This window comes from Rhinolophus sinicus, chromosome 16 (assembly GCF_057876585.1).
Source record: "Rhinolophus sinicus isolate RSI-liver-muscle chromosome 16, RSI-T2T, whole genome shotgun sequence".
NCBI classification, from domain to species: Eukaryota; Metazoa; Chordata; class Mammalia; order Chiroptera; family Rhinolophidae; genus Rhinolophus; species Rhinolophus sinicus.
In genome coordinates, this window is record NC_142516.1 from 8,094,477 (window position 1) to 8,111,184 (window position 16,708).

The window sequence follows — 16,708 nt, forward strand, 5'->3', positions numbered from 1 at the left end:
TTCGTTCATGGAGTGACCTGTCCCAGAGGCCAAACGGTGGTGACAGGTGCCGGCTTAACTCAGAAGCCTCCTCAGGCAGTACAGGCAAGTTAAAGCGGGCAGGAAAGCAAACCTCCCCCAGGTCTGGACAGACAACACCATGCTGCCCCTTAGCAGCATGCTTCCTTGACCACTGGGGATCCCCCCCCCCTTCCTGCTATAAACAGTGCAGAGGGATCAAGGAGGGGAAACACTGGACCAGCACAAAGCAGCCTCTACAGATGCTGCTGGGCTCTCCCACTGCTTAGGGAGGCCCTGGGGGGAGTTCCGGATGGGCAAGGAGACATGGTGCGGGTCATGCGTCTGTCCCCTGAACCCAAAGGCACAGGCTCGGGGGGTGGGGGGGAGGAGGCTTGGGTTAATAGTGTAAAATACAATGAAGTAATAGGTTATAGTGAGCAAAGAAAACTGTCCAGCAGAGCTCTCCCTGCCCCCAGGCCTCTCTCCAAGCCCATGGCCCATCCCTGCCTCCACCAAGGGCAGCCAGACCTGCTGGGAATAAAAAGGAAAATCATCCTGACTAAGGAGACAGCAGCTGCTCAGGGCCAACCCACAGGCCTGAGAACCCAGCCAGGGGGCCATGGGCACAGTTTCTCTTCGGCCTCCAGCTCCACCAGCAAGGCTGGGTTCAGAGGCAAAAAGGAGCAAGTTCTGGTTTATTTATGGAGAAAATTCTCTGACGTCGTTGCAGAAGAGGGAACCGGTTCACCAAACTGTATGGATATCAACATACTAATCACCATTAAATGCACGCGGATGGCTGGTGTAAGTAACATGTAAATTCTCAGATTAAATGCGAAACTCCACAGCACTCTTGACTGCTGTGGTATTGGGGATGGTTTACAATATCCCCTGCTTACTGTCTCCAAGCTCTCCCCATTTCCCCACATTTTAATACCACTTCTATTTCCTTCAACAGAGAATACAGATGTGTGGTTTTAACCCATCACTAAAAACAAGAAATAAAGCTAGGCTTGGTCAACCAGGATGTCACTGCTTAGCCACCACACAGAGCAGCAGGCCACACTGAAAAGGGGCTGGCTTTACACTGGTTCACAGCCCTTCCTGTGGACAAGGAGAACAATCATGACAAAGCCCATGACAGCAGCAGCTAACTGGCTGAGCAGCAGCCAGGGCAGACACTGTTCTGAACCATTTACATGACTGTTTCAGTCAAACCCCATAAATGCTACAGGGTAAGCATTTTTATTACGATCCCGATTTTACAGAAGAGGAAACTGAGGCTCAGAAAGGTTAAACAGAAGAGCTTAGATTCACGCCCAGGGTGCCTGACTGCTGAGCCTGTCTGCCCTGCCAGGCTCTGCTCAGAGCATCTGACCTCAAGACAATATAGTCTCACAAAACACATTTTTGGACCAGATTTTAGTCCTCAGAGTGGGGAACAGAATGAAGGTTTCTGGTGGTTTCTACCACAGGCACCAGGCTCTGCACTGGGGCCCTCTCCCACTTTACCCCATCCTGTAACTTGAAGGCCCAGCCAGGGTCAGAACCCAGGTCCACTGACCTCCCGTGCCCTGTTGTCCCCACCAGCCCCTTAGCGGGACACGGAGCCACAGACTGTGAGTCACAATGGAGAGGATTTGGAGTGTGACGTGCTAGGTCTCAGTCTTATGTTGGGCGAGTTACTTTACCTCTCAGCGTTTCCATTTCTGTTCCACGAAATGGGGAGGAATGACGCTCACTTGTTCTGCTTGGGGTGAGCACCAGCGACACTGCAGGTAAAGCCGGGAGCCCAGAGCTGAGCACACAGCAAGCACTTACACAAAAGGGGCTACAGCTATGGCCCAGTGAGCCATTTGCAGGAGCGAGGGGAGAGAAGGCACAAGGCTCAGACAGCTGCGCCGGTCTCCAGCATCTGCCAGCACGCCACACCCAGCCCACGGCAACGGACACTTGTCTGCCAGCGCTTTTTCATATATTCATTTAGTAGTCATGAAAAACCCCAGGTTCTACTGTGATCCCCGCTTTAAACAGAGAGGGGGTGTGACTTGCCCCCTGCACCCCCGGCAGTGTGGAGCTGGGTTAGACATCTGTCTGTATGACCTTGTCCATCCTAAATGGGTCACAGGCCATGCCCCTGCCTTACCACCTGCAACCAGAGCAGGCCACCTTCAGAGGCCTTCCCACACACGCACCGAGTGCCACCCTATGCACCAAGGCGGGTCATGAGCACGTGGCCGTGGGACCATCCCCGACTAACTTGCTTTTGGGAAGGGCTGACATGCAATTCTATGTGCACGTCTCGGTCTTCCTCATGTGGTAGCCAGCCATTCTTTTTCCCGAGTTTGCAAACCCCCCAACCTACAGATGACAATCAGGTTGGTTTTTATGATTTACTGAAAATCAAAGACAAAGGGGGACTTTTTTGTCTTATTTTTGCTGTGACAGGTTTAGAAATTTGTTGTGCTACATTGATTCAATTTTCCTTGATTTCAGCCATCTTTCAATAATGCAACCTGCTTCTGCTGGCTGGATATACAAGAGAAAACCCAAAGGAACTGAGAATATTGAAATGGTTCTACCATTTCCATCTTTGAGACAAATGCTCCTCTCAGAGGAGAGCTGGCTGCAAGCATGTGACTGTTTAACAACCTTCTATACATAAAAGACGACACGCACACTGGAATGCTGTCTTATGAAAACAGGGAAAACACCGGCACATCTGACCTCCAGTTTCATTCCATTATCTCAACTCTCTTTCTTCAGAGTTGTCACATGTACTCCAATCTCGGATTGCTTTCCTTTTTATTCCGAAAACATCCAAACTATTTCGAACCAGGCTGCCAAATGGGGTCTGGCTTATCAAGCACAATAGAATGTAGGACCCGTCCTCTAAATCATGAAGAGGCACAGACATGTGGCAAACCCCTACTGGTGGCAAATAAAACAGAAGGAGGCAGAAAAGTTCACTCCGTGCCCACCCCCCACCTTCCCCCTTCTTTAAGCTAAGACATTTTTTAAAAAAAAAGCAGAATCGATTGTTCCATCTGTCACTGGAAACCTTCTGACTTAGAAAAGATAAGGAGATGTTGATCATATTTATATGACTTGAACTTATAAACACATTAAAAGTGAGTTTCTTTTTCTAAGCAGTAAGTTCGAGTAAAATGAAAGTGCTTTTCTCAGAAGGGTACCCCACACCTAGGACCCTCCTGTTCCTGGAACCGATCCCTAACGGGAATGAGAGAGCCTGGGGTGAGCAAGCGATGGCCCAGACACCCCACCCCCCACCCCCCGCTCCCACTCTGGGTGGCTTGCTTACCTCCTTCTCAATTTCTGCCAGAGATTTGATGGTGATTCCCAAGAGATCAAAAGGCTGCATCTGAAAAGACAGACCAAGTCATCCTTTTAAAGGGCTGGAAACGCTCCTTCATGTTGGCTTTTATGCACAACAACTGTGAAACTCACACCACCCTATGTGACCTAGTGTTTTCTCCACCCCTTTCCATGGAAACCCGTCAGTGTGACCCGTAGTGATTAGTGAGGGTAAATGGACACGTTACCAGGAACACACTTCCAGAAAACCTGGCTGTCAATTGGGCTGGTCCCTTCTGGTGGAGACCCCTGATTACTCATGTCTACAGTGCACAGGAGAGTCACGGTCCTCCTGAAAGACAGTGTGTGTCACCAATAACTTCTAGTCCCCACCCATGTGAAGAGTCGTCTGCTCTCTTCCTGCAGCTGTGGGGCCAGAGCTGCCCAAGGCTTCACCAGAGGACAGACACCCTGACTGCTGCCTGAGGGTGGTGGAATGCGTCTAAGGAATTCCAGAAGGCGAGCGGATCTCTCGTCCGGGACTCTGAAGTATCCAGGGAAGGAGCTGAGGGAATTCCAGGTCTTTGCAAATGCAAGGTGGATGACGTAACTGCCCATCAACTATCATTTGAGAAAACAGTAGTAGTGAAAAATAACACTGCATTTTAATGGGTGTTTCTGTAATTTCATGAAGATGGGGACTTTTTCTTAAAGATGCTAGCTTTTCAACAGACAGAATAAAAAATCAAATACACATGGCAACTAGAGTCAGCGGGAGGCCCACAGATGCCTGGGCTGAAATGCATGGCAAGAGGGCAGCGGAAACCCTGTCTCTGAGGCCCCTGGCCTGAGTCCCCTGTGGGACACTGGCGCTCTGCATGCCCATGAGAGCAGCGGCCCTGCGCCTCCTGTAGCCCAGGCCAGCGGCTGGCAGCTGGATGAACAGGTGAAACCTGACAGTCTCCTACAAAAACACTGCAGGGCCTTCCTGGTTCTCAAGTGCAGCCCAGTGGCGGGCCAATAGGGCTTTCCTGTGAAGCCGGCTCCGAAGTCTGAGGGCCCAGACTGAAAACGGGGTTCGGCCTCCTCATGATGCAGCGGTAGGTTAAATCACATCACTTCCCCTCCTGTTAAAGAGCAGTGTGGGCGGGTCTCCTGGCTGCTGGGAGGATTAAGAGAGAAGCGCAGGGAAGCGCTGGCTTGGCCCGAGTCCGTGCACCTCGAGCACTTGCTGAGTCGGCAGCACCCCGGTAGCAGCGCATCAGTGAGGGCCATCTTGGGACAGGGCCACCAAATTAGGCGCTTGGCTTGCAGGGCTGCGCTGCCAGTAGCCACAAAGCAGTTTGGCTCTCTCCTGCTGCCAGCCCGAGTGGTGTGAGAACGGGGCCGCCTGCCCGCGCTGCCCAGGATCCAGCAGAGGTCCAGCTGTTGTATCATTAGGCTCTCACTGCCCCACTAAACTTTCGCGATTGGAGCTGGTGCGCAGGACAGAACAGCCTCTCCAAGGGAGCAGGCAGGAGAGGCGCCAGCGTCTCCATGGCAACGCAGCCAAGTGGAGTCTGCTGAAGTTACTCATGCCCCGCATGTCACGTCAGGAGCATTTTTCAAGATTAAGCTGCTTACCAGAAGGGTTCAGAGGAGGCCTATTATATTTCATGAAAATGGAAACTACAGAGCAGGTCAAATCGCAAGCCGGGTGGTTTTAAGCTGGATCCAAGAAAAACACTGAAGGATTCTTTAGCTGGTGCCAAACCAGGGCCTTCACGTTTATTAGCTACTCAAAGAAAACTTCTGCAGAAAGGATTTAAAAAAAAACAACAACAAAAAACCAGCAACCAGTCTATTAAGCTGACGTGGGCCAGGCCTGCACAGCTGAGGGAAAGCCACTGCCATGCTGGGGGGCAGGCACCATCTAAGGGGGGGGCCCTGGCGTGCCAGACACGGCCTGCAGCCCCAGTCCACAGCCACCCCACACCCCCTGTGGTGGGTGCCTCCCATGGTCTGAGTTCTGGCCTTCAGGCCCAGCCAGCTTCCTCAGTCCCTCGGTCACTAAAAAGCTGGGGGGCCTGGCTTGGGCCTTGGTTTGCTCGCACGTATCATGGGGTCAACGCTGGCCTGCCGTGAGTGGACGCCCGCCGCTGTGACACACCCTGCACTTGCAGGGTCAGCCCTGCCAGATGTGGGCCTCGGTCGTAGAGCAGAGAACATGGTTATCACGGAATGCGGCAATTAAAATGGGAAAATGAGGCAGCCTCCTTTCTGCAGGACGCTGTCATTGTTACATAGAAAGGAACAAGAATTATTAAGCTGAACTTGGAAACCAAGAACATTTGCAACCAGTGAAGTTCAGTCTAATAAAGCATCACATCTGAAACAAAACGTCTCAGCTGCATCTGAGTTGGTCTCTAGTCTATCTCGCTCCCGCCCTGCTCCTCACCTGTTCTTTTTCTTTCCTTTTCAAGCACCTCCTATGGACAGCACCAGCTGAGGGGCCCAGAGAGGAACACAGTTCCCAGGCAGCCCTGTCACCAGCTGCAGGGCAGAACATGCTGGCAGAAGTGATTCCAGTGGAGGCAGGGGTGGGAGGGCCACCTGGGAGAACCCGGCATGCCAGGCAGAGGGAGCTCAGGCTGGGGGTGGTGGAAGGGAAGGGGAATCATGCATAAAACTTACACTTTCTGGAACACAGGAAAACTTCTCTGAAATCATAAAAGGCACACCATCCATTGCTGCAAAAGAAGAAAAAGAGAGAAAACGGCATTGCAGACACCATCGGTGTTTAGTAATTGAGACGTTGACACACACAGTCCAAACGAGTTTGGTGGCTGGACATAGCTGACCTGCGCACAGGTGAGTGGGGCCTTGGGGGAGGGGTGTGCACAGGTTCCATCCCTGCTCCTGGGACACACACCTGCTAAGGGAGGCAGATGCTTTGCACATCCCTGGAAGAGCAGGCAGTTGTGTAGACAAGAGCTGTGGGAGCAGAGAAGGGCCCGGAGCCCACCCTAGGAGCCTGGCCTCTGACCTGTAAGTGGTAGGAGCCACCGAGGGGCTGATGGCAGGACAGAAGTGCACGAGAGCTGAGAGGGGAGAAAGATGCATTCGGGAGGTGGGCAGTAGCAAGCTCGGTACACATTCTCTCAGCTGAGAATATCACATCCCAGGCAGTCGGGCTCACGAGAAATGTCAGTTTGGAGGAAAGAGTGATTTTGGAGTCAGACGGACTGGATTTGAATCCTGGCCTTGGATCTGGGCAAGGTTAAGTTACATTTAAGAGGATGGCCTGGCCTGCGTGAAAGGGGAGCCTGTGAGCTGGCGGTGCGTGCAGTGCCTGCCCAGCGCCTGGCACAGAGCACGTCCTCGCCCTATGGGGCTGCACAGCCACCACTGTGAACTCGGTCCCAGTTCTGGGCTTCCGGGGCTGACTCAAGGCTCACCAGTCTTCTTGGTTTTAATAGGACACAAGAGAAAGGGTGCAAATGGATCCCCAGCAAATGCAAACATGGGGGTGGTGGGTGTCAGTGGCGCAGTTCCCTTCCATAGCCCTCTACCCACTGTGTCCCCAGCTCATCGCCATCAAAGGCACATGGCAAAAATCACGACCTGGTGATGTCTCTGCTAGCACGTTTTCTCTCAGGACAAGTGTGCTTTATGAATTCTATAATTCAGAGGAGGATTCTAATACCATGTTGGTGCTGGAAACCTTGGCACCGTGAATAGGTCACATCTGACAGAACGCGACGTGGGGCACGCCCAGTGTGAAGGCCTTGCAGCCTTGGGGCCTGGCTTCTGTCAGGTCCATCTGAGCAGTCGGGACCGAGCAGAGGCCAGGCCTGGCCTTGCTGCTCCGAGCCATTTGGGCCGGGACCTGTCACTCAGCAGTTGGCCTGGGGCCTCACCCTGAGGGTAGATGGGTCTTCTGATAAATTGTGGTTTTAGGAAGAAATGGAGTGACAGAACAGAAGCCTTGGTCAGTTCCCTGGGAAATATGTTCTTTGCTTCCCCCAATATCTGAAATGGGGGTTCCTCTGGTACACAAGCAGTGGATAATTTTTTTTTCTCAGTCCTAAGAAAGAAGAGTCACAGAAGCAGAAAAAAGAAAAGCAGCAGGGAAGGAAATAAGAGAAAAGAAATCTGGGACAAATCCTCTCTGATCAGCAAGCTGAGCCAAATGGCTCATTTTAAACTATGTTTCATAATTTACTGCAGGTAAGAAAAGAGGGAAACTTTCGCTGGTAAGTCTGAAGAAAGAGAAACAGCACAGCTGGCCCCAGCTGCTGCAGTGGACACCTCCTCCTTTCTTCAGAAGGCTGCTGTCCAAAGCGTGGCCACCAGCCCAGACACACAGACACGTACCTGTGGTCTCCCGTCACAGGGGCCCCTGCAACCTGCCGGAGTTCCTGGAAGAGGACGGGCTAAGGGCTGGGAACAGTGTCACACTTCCCCAGAAAGAAGGGAGGGAAAAAGCCCAGAATCATCTTACACAGTATGTCACACATTCAAGCGTACTCGTGAAATCTGAGCTCCTCATTTACACGCATGTTCATTTACAGCTGGAAAAGCAGTGAACAGAAGATACTCAAAAGGCCACCACGCCTTCTAGACACGAGCAGGACCAGATCGCACCCAAGATCCAAGAAGAGGCCCTGCCCCCTTCCCAGCTCCTGCCACATGGCTTACCCGCCATGGCACTCTGACTTCGTACCCCCTTCCTAGCGCCACAGACAAAGGCGGGAATGTGGCACTCGCAGCATTTCTGATCATTTCAGATTGGGAACGAGAGGCTCAGAGAGGTCGGGGCCTGCTGAGGCCACACAGGTAACAAGCAGTGACTCCACAGTCCATTAGGTAAAAATGGAATTTCTGAGAACAAATCTGCTGCTCCTTCCACATCAGGGCCCTTCAAGGTTTTGACGACCATTATCACGCCCTCCCTGAGTCTCCTGGTGGCCCTTCTGTAAACTCCTTCTCACCAGACCTGTGGGCCCAGAAGTCTGTGTGTGCTCGGTGTGCTAGAACAGTCCAAAGGCAGACCCACGACTGCCTTCTCCCCGGTCGTCCCTCTCACCGCCAATCTGGGGCCCTCCTCCTGGCCAAACCAAGTCGAGCGCTGGAAGCCACAGCTGCTTTACTTCTCTTTTAAATTCCCAAAGCTGACCCTTCCCCCCTAACTGTTGTCACTTGCCATAGCTGTGTCACTCTCTGCTCTCTGCACACACGCACCTCCTTCCCGGCTTCTCTCTGCCTCCTAGACACATGGCAGGGTCCAGGGCAGGGCTGCCTCACACGCCCCATGGCACTGGGCTCAGGAAGCATGCTGACCGAATGCCTGGTGGGTAGTGCACACATCACCAAGCGGAGAACCCCCGATTGTTCACTCACCAGGCTTTCTGCCTTTGGTGTTTTAAAGACCTTATTAGTGTTTGGGGCTCTCCATTAAGATATGGCGATGAACTCCCCTCTCCCTGGTTACAGCAATTTCTATCTAAATGTCAACATATGTTTAGAGAACTTGTGATTTGAAAAGGTGGTAAGGGGGGCGGCCCGATGCCTCAGTTGGTTAGAGTGTGAGCTCTGAATAACAGGGCTGCCGGTTCGATTCCCACATGGGCCAGTGAGCTGCACCCTCCACAACTAGATTGAAGACAATGAGCCGCCCCTGAGCTCTGGAGGGCTGGCTGGATGGCTTAGTTGGTTAGAGCGTGAGCTCTCAACAACAAGGTTCCTGGTTCAATTCCCACATGGGATGGTGGCTGTGCCCCCTGCAACTAAAGATTGAAAACGGCGACTGGACTTGGAGCTGAGCTGCACCCTCCACAAACTAGATTGAAAGACAACGACTTGGAGCTGATGGGCCCTGGAGAAACACACTGTCCAATATTCCCCAGTAAAAAAAAAAAAAAAAAAAAGAAAAGGTTTAAGATGACCTGCAAAGGCCTAATTTACCCGCAGGAAATGATAACCCGGGAGCCACTAGGGTGGGAGAAAGGGAAGGAGGTGGCTCCTCCCAGCCTGAGGCTGGCAGTCACACCTGTACCCCAAAGGGAGGAGGACAGGAGGGTTTCCATGGTGGGGTCCTCACTGGCATACAAGGCCCCGCACCCCTCACCGTCCCCCTTCACAGGAAGCCCTTTCCCTTCACCCTTTATGTTTACAGCCCAGCCGCCCTTCTGGGGTCTGCTCTGAGTGTGTCTCCTACAGGAAGCCCTCCCTGAGGCCCCTCTCCTTCTCTTCCTCCTCCTGGGTGTGCCCAGGCCATGTCTTCCCTCCTGGCACTCCAGGAGTGAGTCACCTCTGCATTCCTGTGTCCCTGTCACCGGGCACGGCCCAAAGGGGCTCCGTGGTTGTGCTGGAGCATGGAGGTGGCTGCTCCCCACAAGAGCATCCCTGGGGACTGGGTGCTCCAGCCTGGGGCACATGCCTACCCCCCTGCAAGTCTGGTGAGCTGCTGCCTGCCGCCCACCATTCTGGCTGGTGGGGAGAAAAGCCTTGGGTTTCCGGAAGAAGTCTGGGAATCATCTCCAGGAATCGGGAAGATCTAAGCAGGGAGGCGTGTTTTACTTTGTTTTGTAATTCTGGTAATTTATCGAGGTAAAATCCACATAATATAAAGCACAGAGTGCACAGGTCAGTGGCATCTGGTCCTGTCACAATGTTGAACCACCACCACGTCCCTCGAGAGCCCAAACACCTCCCTCACTGCAAGGAACACCCAGTTCCGGTCAGCAGTTCCCCCCAGGAGTATGTGTTTATATCTCGCCTTCCAACTGACAGTCATGTCTTTGAAAAGAAAGATCTAGAAACACAGGACTGGCTTTCTGGACTGTGGCAGCCCGGCCTCCTGGAGTGCTATGCTCCTGCCTCACTGGTTATGACAGGGGCTGGGGAGCAGTGGGTTTGCGCAGGTTGGCTTTAAATATAATTGAGGAGAAAAATAAAAAGACCCAGAAAAAAGTAACTTACAAAACTTGGATATTAGCAAGAATAGCATTTTTTATGTACACATATATATATATAATATAAAAATAAACTTATATAAATTAAATAAATGTACATTGCATCATATAGAAATGTCTGTTTTACATAGTTTTGTAATATTTATTTTTGTATTATATATCTATCTTTACACACGTGTATGCATATATGCACACACAACACACACCCGGGGCATTTTCAAAAGGCCCTCTCTTAGCTTCTACAAGAGACTAAAGGAAGGAGAGTGCACAGCCACCCCCACCACGGCGGGCCTTCCCCCGCCCTCCCTTCCAGAGAAGAAGTCCTTGCTCCCAGACCTGGAGAACCTGGAGAATGGTAGGGGCTGAGTGAGGGCTAATCCCCCAAGTGAACAATCAAAGTGTTTGGTTAAGGCACACCTGATCCTCAAGTAGGCTCAAAGGCAATTGCTTCACGGAAACACTTCTTGAGGAGGCGGAGGAAAGAAGGCAAGACGCGTAATCATTGCAGGACCGTGACAAAGGCAGCCTGTCTGGAGAGAAGGAAGAGGCATCCCCCAGACTGTCTAAGAGGCAGCCTTCAGGACTGTGGCCTTGCTCGGACCCATGCCCAATGCCTTCCTGACGGGGCTCAACGGCAGAGGAGGGGGTGAGGAGAACCCCTGGGACCTAACCCGACCTCAAGAAGGAGCTGCCTGGTGAAGGGAGAGAGAGAGGACCTTTGGGACAGATTACACTTTATCTTAGAGCTCATGGTCGACAGGCTCAGTCAGATGCTCCTCATATTCTTCCAGAAACAGAAGGAAAGAAAGCGAGTCCATAGGATCCTATGGGAATGGGAGCTGGCTCACGAGGAAGAGGACATTTTCATCCATGTGTGGAGTCCCTTAAAGGAGGCCAGAGTCCCCAGGACCCAGTGAGAGTTTGATGAACAGATTATCTGCCAGCCAAATTTCATTTATTTAAAAAAAAAATTTAGTATATCAAAGATTATGGAAGGCTGAAAGAATGTGGATTTTAGCAAAGCATTTGACCCAGTTTATCCTGTCACCCATGTGGGTAAGATGGATAAATGCAACTGGACAACGTTCCGGGTAGGAGAACCCATAACTCGTTGGACTAGATGCCCAAGTAGCTGGTTAACAGAAGGATGTTGGCCAACTAATCACAGAAGGTTGATTAACAGAAGGATGAAGGGTCAGTGACCTCAGTGAAGACGTGTGTAGTCTGCTTACCTAGTATATGGCTTATGGGGAGTCAGGGAGGACAGTCTATAAACTGGGTAACAGAGAAATCCAATAAAGACCTTAAAAAGTTGGGATCGTGGGCTAAATTGAACAGATGGAATTTACTAAAGGTCAATGTGAAGTCCTGTACTTTAGGTCCAAAAACCCCATCTGCATTACACAGAATGCAAGGGATATGGAATAACAGCAGAAGATATGAAAAAGACTTGTTTGTAGTTGAACACATCATAACAGGGGGGGTGGATGCCATCGTACGTCACAGGGCTACAGTCCTGGCGCCGGAGCCCGGGGGTCACACTCAGTCTGCTCTGAGCTTTAGTGTGGAGTTCAGTGCCGGGACCATCCTCAGAGGGCCATCCCAGGGGCCCTCCAAGGAGGCCAGACCACCTGAGGAAAGGAGACAAAGCCATCAGGCCTGATGCTCAGGAAGGCAGGATCCTGTCCATTTTCGTTCGTCATCACCCCCACTCAGGACCCCAGAGTCCAGCACTGTGCCCAGCACATGGGAAGTGTAGCAAGATGGGGGCTCTGGTCCAATAAGAGAAGACCTGAAGGACTGTGACCAAATGTCTGCACATATTCTCAGAGCTGTCACAGGAAGAAAGGCTAGAGGGACGGGGCTTGGTTCAGAGGGAAGACGTGCCCTCCTCCAGGGAAGACGTGAGGAAGGACGAGCAGAGCTGGCTGGGTGGCCACGTGTCGGGGAGCAAGGGAGGGATTCTGTGTTTTGAGTGGAAAGCTGCTCTGTGGAATTGGTAAACCCCTTTCTAATTCCATAAGATCCACTTGTACTCGCCTTATCTAGGCAGCCTTTCCATATTTTCAGATATCTAGAGGTTTGTCAAACATTAAGTCTTAAAATAAATGGCACACATTTTTCATGAGTTCCAAAAGAGGGTTCATAAATCACCTCCACTCGGGCTTCTCGTGGGGGTCGGGGGGGGGGCACGTTTTCTTCCTTCCTTTCTTTCCCTAGCTGAAACAAGTATCTTGTTTTGTCTTCATTACTCTATTAGCGCTGAGACTGACACTCCTTCTAGCATTCAGTTTATTGCCAATTCCTACTACTCAGAGTGACACACGGTGGAGAAGCAGGAAATAGAGCCATGGGTGACAGGCCCCTGCTTTCAGGGAGCCACCATCAGGAGGCACATTTTCATCCTCAACCTGCCTTCCCAGTCAGCCGGGGGTTTGTATGGGGGTTCTCACACAGACACTGCATGACCAATCTGTGGTCACAGCCCAGAAGCAGGGACAGAGCCTGTCCTTTCCTCATTGGTTCCAAAGGGGGCATTCCTGGAGCACACGACAGTCCCCTCCAAGGCCCTTTGACTCCCAGTGTGACATAACAAAGGCTCCCCCAGACCCTGGAGGTAACAAAACTTCTCTCCTAGCCCAGTTTTACAAAAGAGAGAAAAGGAAAGAAAACTGACACTTACTGACCACACATCAAATAACCCTCAAAATGATCACTGGCAGGTTATGCTTAGGGCAACTAAGGCTTCAAGGGGTTATGTAGCTTGAGGGACCCATGACTTGAGCCCAGAGTCCAGCCTGTGGTGACATTGCATAGGGTGGCGGGGAAGGATGGGCCTCAACTCCACCTCTGCAGGTGGCAGATGTGTGGCAGAGCGGCCGCCTCACCTCTCTGAGCCTTAGTGACCCAGTCTGTAAAATGGGATAATACGACACTCTCTCAGGAAGCTGCTCTGAAAGTGAAAGGAAATGCAATCGGACAGGAGAGGCCAAGCGCCTGGCCTGCAGTGAGGGGTGCTCAGCAAGAACTCTGGTTTTCACTCTGACCAAAAGCCACGCGCCAGGCAGGTTTCCTGTTAGTACCAGGACAGAGTTTCCTTTTCTTTCTTTTTTAATTTTATTTTTGGTGGCAGTTTTAACAAAACGCTGATCCGCCAGCAACCTACAGCAGATGAAAGCAAGGAGGTGCCCCAGGCTCCGTAGCGCAATTAGCATTCTCCTAAACAAACGAGCTTCAGCAGAGCTGTAATTAAGCAGGCCTGTAATTAAGTATATGCCCTTTATCATAACGATCATGCTTAAAAACGGCGTGATGCATGGGACTCTGTTATTAATGCTGTAATCCCAAACTCAAGTGTGACTACATAGAAATCAGGGTGTCAGGCCTGTCACCGGAGTGTTTGTAAAATACATTAAAGTGAAAAACCAGGAAACAATGAGCTCATTCAACTGTTCTTTTTACAGTCAGGCACAGCGAGTCAAAAGGACTGTGAATGCTTACAGAATCTGCAAGGTTTAAACAAATAAAGCTCTAATCTGCTACTGTATTAATACCACCCCCCATTTTAAAGGAAAAGGCGGGGGTTGATTTCCTTTTTTCCAGCTGACCCGAATACCTGCCTTTGCTGTTCTTGGGGGAAGTAGCCCACTTTGCATGCTGTATTTGTTTGGACATAAACTTGGACTCTCTCGTGCACAGACAGCTCTGCCATGAATCTGTGGGAACTCTGCCTGGCAATGGGCTAGGGTTATAGCTCCTGCGTCTTCCTTCATACGAGAACTATAATTTTACTTGCCAAGGCAGTCCCTCAGAGCTGTCCCTTGATTCTCCCCTCCAAACACACACCCTCAGGCTTCTGTAGGTTCTACCCAAACCCACTGCTAACCAGCTCCCATGGGCTCTGAACCCAGGGCCACCCCATCTCCTTGGGTACCCATAGTTGCTCAGAGCTGCCAACCCCTTCCCTCACTGACATCTCAACAAGGAAATGCTCCCATCAATGCATGCATTAATTTCAACATGCTTGATAAAGAGAGCCAGAAAACCATGGGGTAAAAAATGTAAAATTAAAAAAAAAAGAACTCCATCACGAGCATCTCGAATGTTATCTGCTTACAGTTGTCAAGCGGTGTTAAGTGAACTTGAGTCATGGTACCTCAGAAGTACTTGCAGAGATGATGGTGAACAAGGCGTTTATTGGCAGGTAGTCATTCTCAGGATAAAATTAAACGCCACTGGAGTGGAGGGAGGCCTTTCTTGCTGTCTGCCTGCTTGGGGCTCGGAGCTGTAAATAACCAACAACCCGGCCCTGCTCCCTTTCCTGCGGCGTTTCAAAAGTCCTTCACAATTTGTATGGGGAAAAATGCCAACAACTCAAGATCTCAAGGCCATTTTTCAAAACTCATTTGCAAACCAAAGCACCAAGCCCGTTCTGCATTCTTGGTGACTTCACTTTGGGGATATTCCTTGGAAGATATTTGTCGACGCCTCCAGAGCTGTCTGCTCAGTGACATTCCAATTGAGTTTACACAAGGCCAACCACTTCCTTCTAGATCCCCAAAGTAATTTGTTTTGCCACGTTATTCATAAGCCGAAAGGAGTGATTTACCAGCATGGTGAGAACCTCCTGAGTCCCATGCATGGGAGGTGGCACCGTGGGGAGGAAGAAACTGGCACCAGGGGCAGATACACGTGAGCACCTGGCTGGGCTCAGCCACTTGCTGGCCGTGGGGCCTTGGGCGAATCACTTAGCTTCTGAGTCAGACTTTCATCTGTCAAAGAAGGATGATCGTGCCCAGTCCACAGCACGGCTGAGGGGTGAACCGGCAACCGAGAACAGACCTGCACAGCCCAGCCTGCAGCACACGGCAGTGACGGCTGCAATTCTTAGGGCAGGCAGGCAGCCGAGGCTTCTTCCAAGCAATGGATTCAGGTCGGGTCCTCTGCCCTCCCCCCAACACCCCCACCCCCGCCCCGACTTAGGACAAGCGTTTAATCTCTGTGCCTCTCTTTCCTCAACTGTAGAAGGAAGGAAATAATAATACCTGGATTGCTATGAATTTAAAATGAGATAAAAAACATAAAGCCTTCAGTGCAAACTATTAATAACTGCTCAATAACAGTGCTCATCATTGTTATTATTATTACTGCACTAGGGGACAATGCTTTTCCAAGACAATAGACCTTTGCCATTTCTAACTGCTTTTACATAAAAACATACATGCAGCCACATTATATTACTTAGCGTGTGGGCTGTGAGTGCCAATCCTGAGGCTTTTGGCGGTACGGGGGCAGGGCCTGCCAAGGAAGACCTCAGTGGGTGCCCTGGGCCACGGCTCTCCCTGCATCTGCCATCTCGGGGGTTACAAGTCAAGCTCACCTGTAGCAGCAAGGCCCCAGCTGGGCCCGGCTGCTTCCTGTCCCCTGGAAAAGAGCCCCAGAAGCAATGTGGAGAAAACTGCCCCTGGTGTCAGAAGTTCATTTGCCAGGTTGGTAGGAGATGCCATATTCTTCAAAAACAAAGGTGACTTCACACCACAGGCGAATAGTCTCAGAGCTTCTATTTGGCATGGGCAATTAGGAAGTCCCCTACCCCCACATTTCTCATTTCTCTGTCTGCCCATCTCTACACAGAACACCTGCCAGCAACTGCCACTTTTGTCCTGTGGGTCTCTTCACCTTTCCACACCCCCAGTATCCTGGGAGGAATCTGAGGGCCCTCCAACCCTCTTACTTGTCCCTCAGAGCAGCCCCCGGGGGTCAGGGGGGCCTTTGCAGCAGACCGCCTCCCACAGGCTCAGGGTGGGTCTCTTACAGCTCTGGACCTGGGAAGGCGGGAGTCCAGAGGGCTGGGCCGCGAGCGGCTGCCCACGTTCTACAGCCACGAGAAACTCCAAATACACGAACAAGAACATTCTCACCCTGCTACAAAAACGCTTTTCTAAACTTCCTGTTATTTAATGGATCGGGGCAGAGAACAGCTGCATTTTGCTCAAAGTAAAAATAAAATCCACTGCCTTCCCACTGTACGAAGGATGAGGTGGAAACACCTTCCCACATGACCTAAAGAAGTCATCTAAAGATGGAAGCAGAAAAATATAATCAGGAGGGACGAGGAAATGGACGGAACTAACGTGGAGTTAGAAGATGTTAAGGAGCGATCACGTGCGGTGTCTTCCGGGCACTTGACCGGGGAGACACCACTCGTGTTCGGGGAAACACCCTTTGCCCACACCCTGCGCCCTGCATCCAGCTACCTCAACCTACTCACCCTGTTCTGACTGAGTTCTGCTTTCTACTCATGATATGCCCCTCTCTTGGCTGTAAGCTCCACCCGGAGAGCCCATTCCTGCTCATGAACCCCGAAACCAGCTGCAACTTCACCCTTTTGGGGAGCTTTCTGAACGACTGCTCACTGAATCAGCGGTCTGTTCTCC

General features: G+C 51.2%; 1 protein-coding gene and 1 long non-coding RNA gene across 9 annotated transcripts in view; one reads left to right on the forward strand and one right to left on the reverse strand.

Annotated features, from left to right (window-relative positions):
- The window catches only part of LOC141571187 (uncharacterized), a 47,560-nt gene extending 44,415 nt beyond the window's left edge, over positions 1–3,145 (forward strand). For 2 of the 3 annotated variants that reach the window (XR_016019379.1, XR_016019377.1), the window contains exon 3: positions 959–1,461. This is a non-coding gene — a long non-coding RNA (uncharacterized LOC141571187). Of the gene's footprint in view, positions 1–958; positions 1,462–2,496 lie in introns of those variants that run through there. The other variant, XR_016019378.1, reaches the window with a different exon arrangement.
- MVB12B (multivesicular body subunit 12B) overlaps positions 1–16,708 on the reverse strand; it is a 182,806-nt gene that overhangs the window by 32,594 nt on the left and 133,504 nt on the right. For all 6 annotated transcript variants that reach the window (XM_074331024.2, XM_074331027.2, XM_074331026.2 and 3 more), the window contains 2 exons: positions 5,989–6,044; positions 3,323–3,382 (listed from right to left, as the gene is read on the reverse strand). In XM_074331024.2, coding sequence (XP_074187125.1) covers positions 3,323–3,382; positions 5,989–6,044 — 116 coding nt within the window. The remainder of the gene's footprint in view (positions 1–3,322; positions 3,383–5,988; positions 6,045–16,708) is intronic.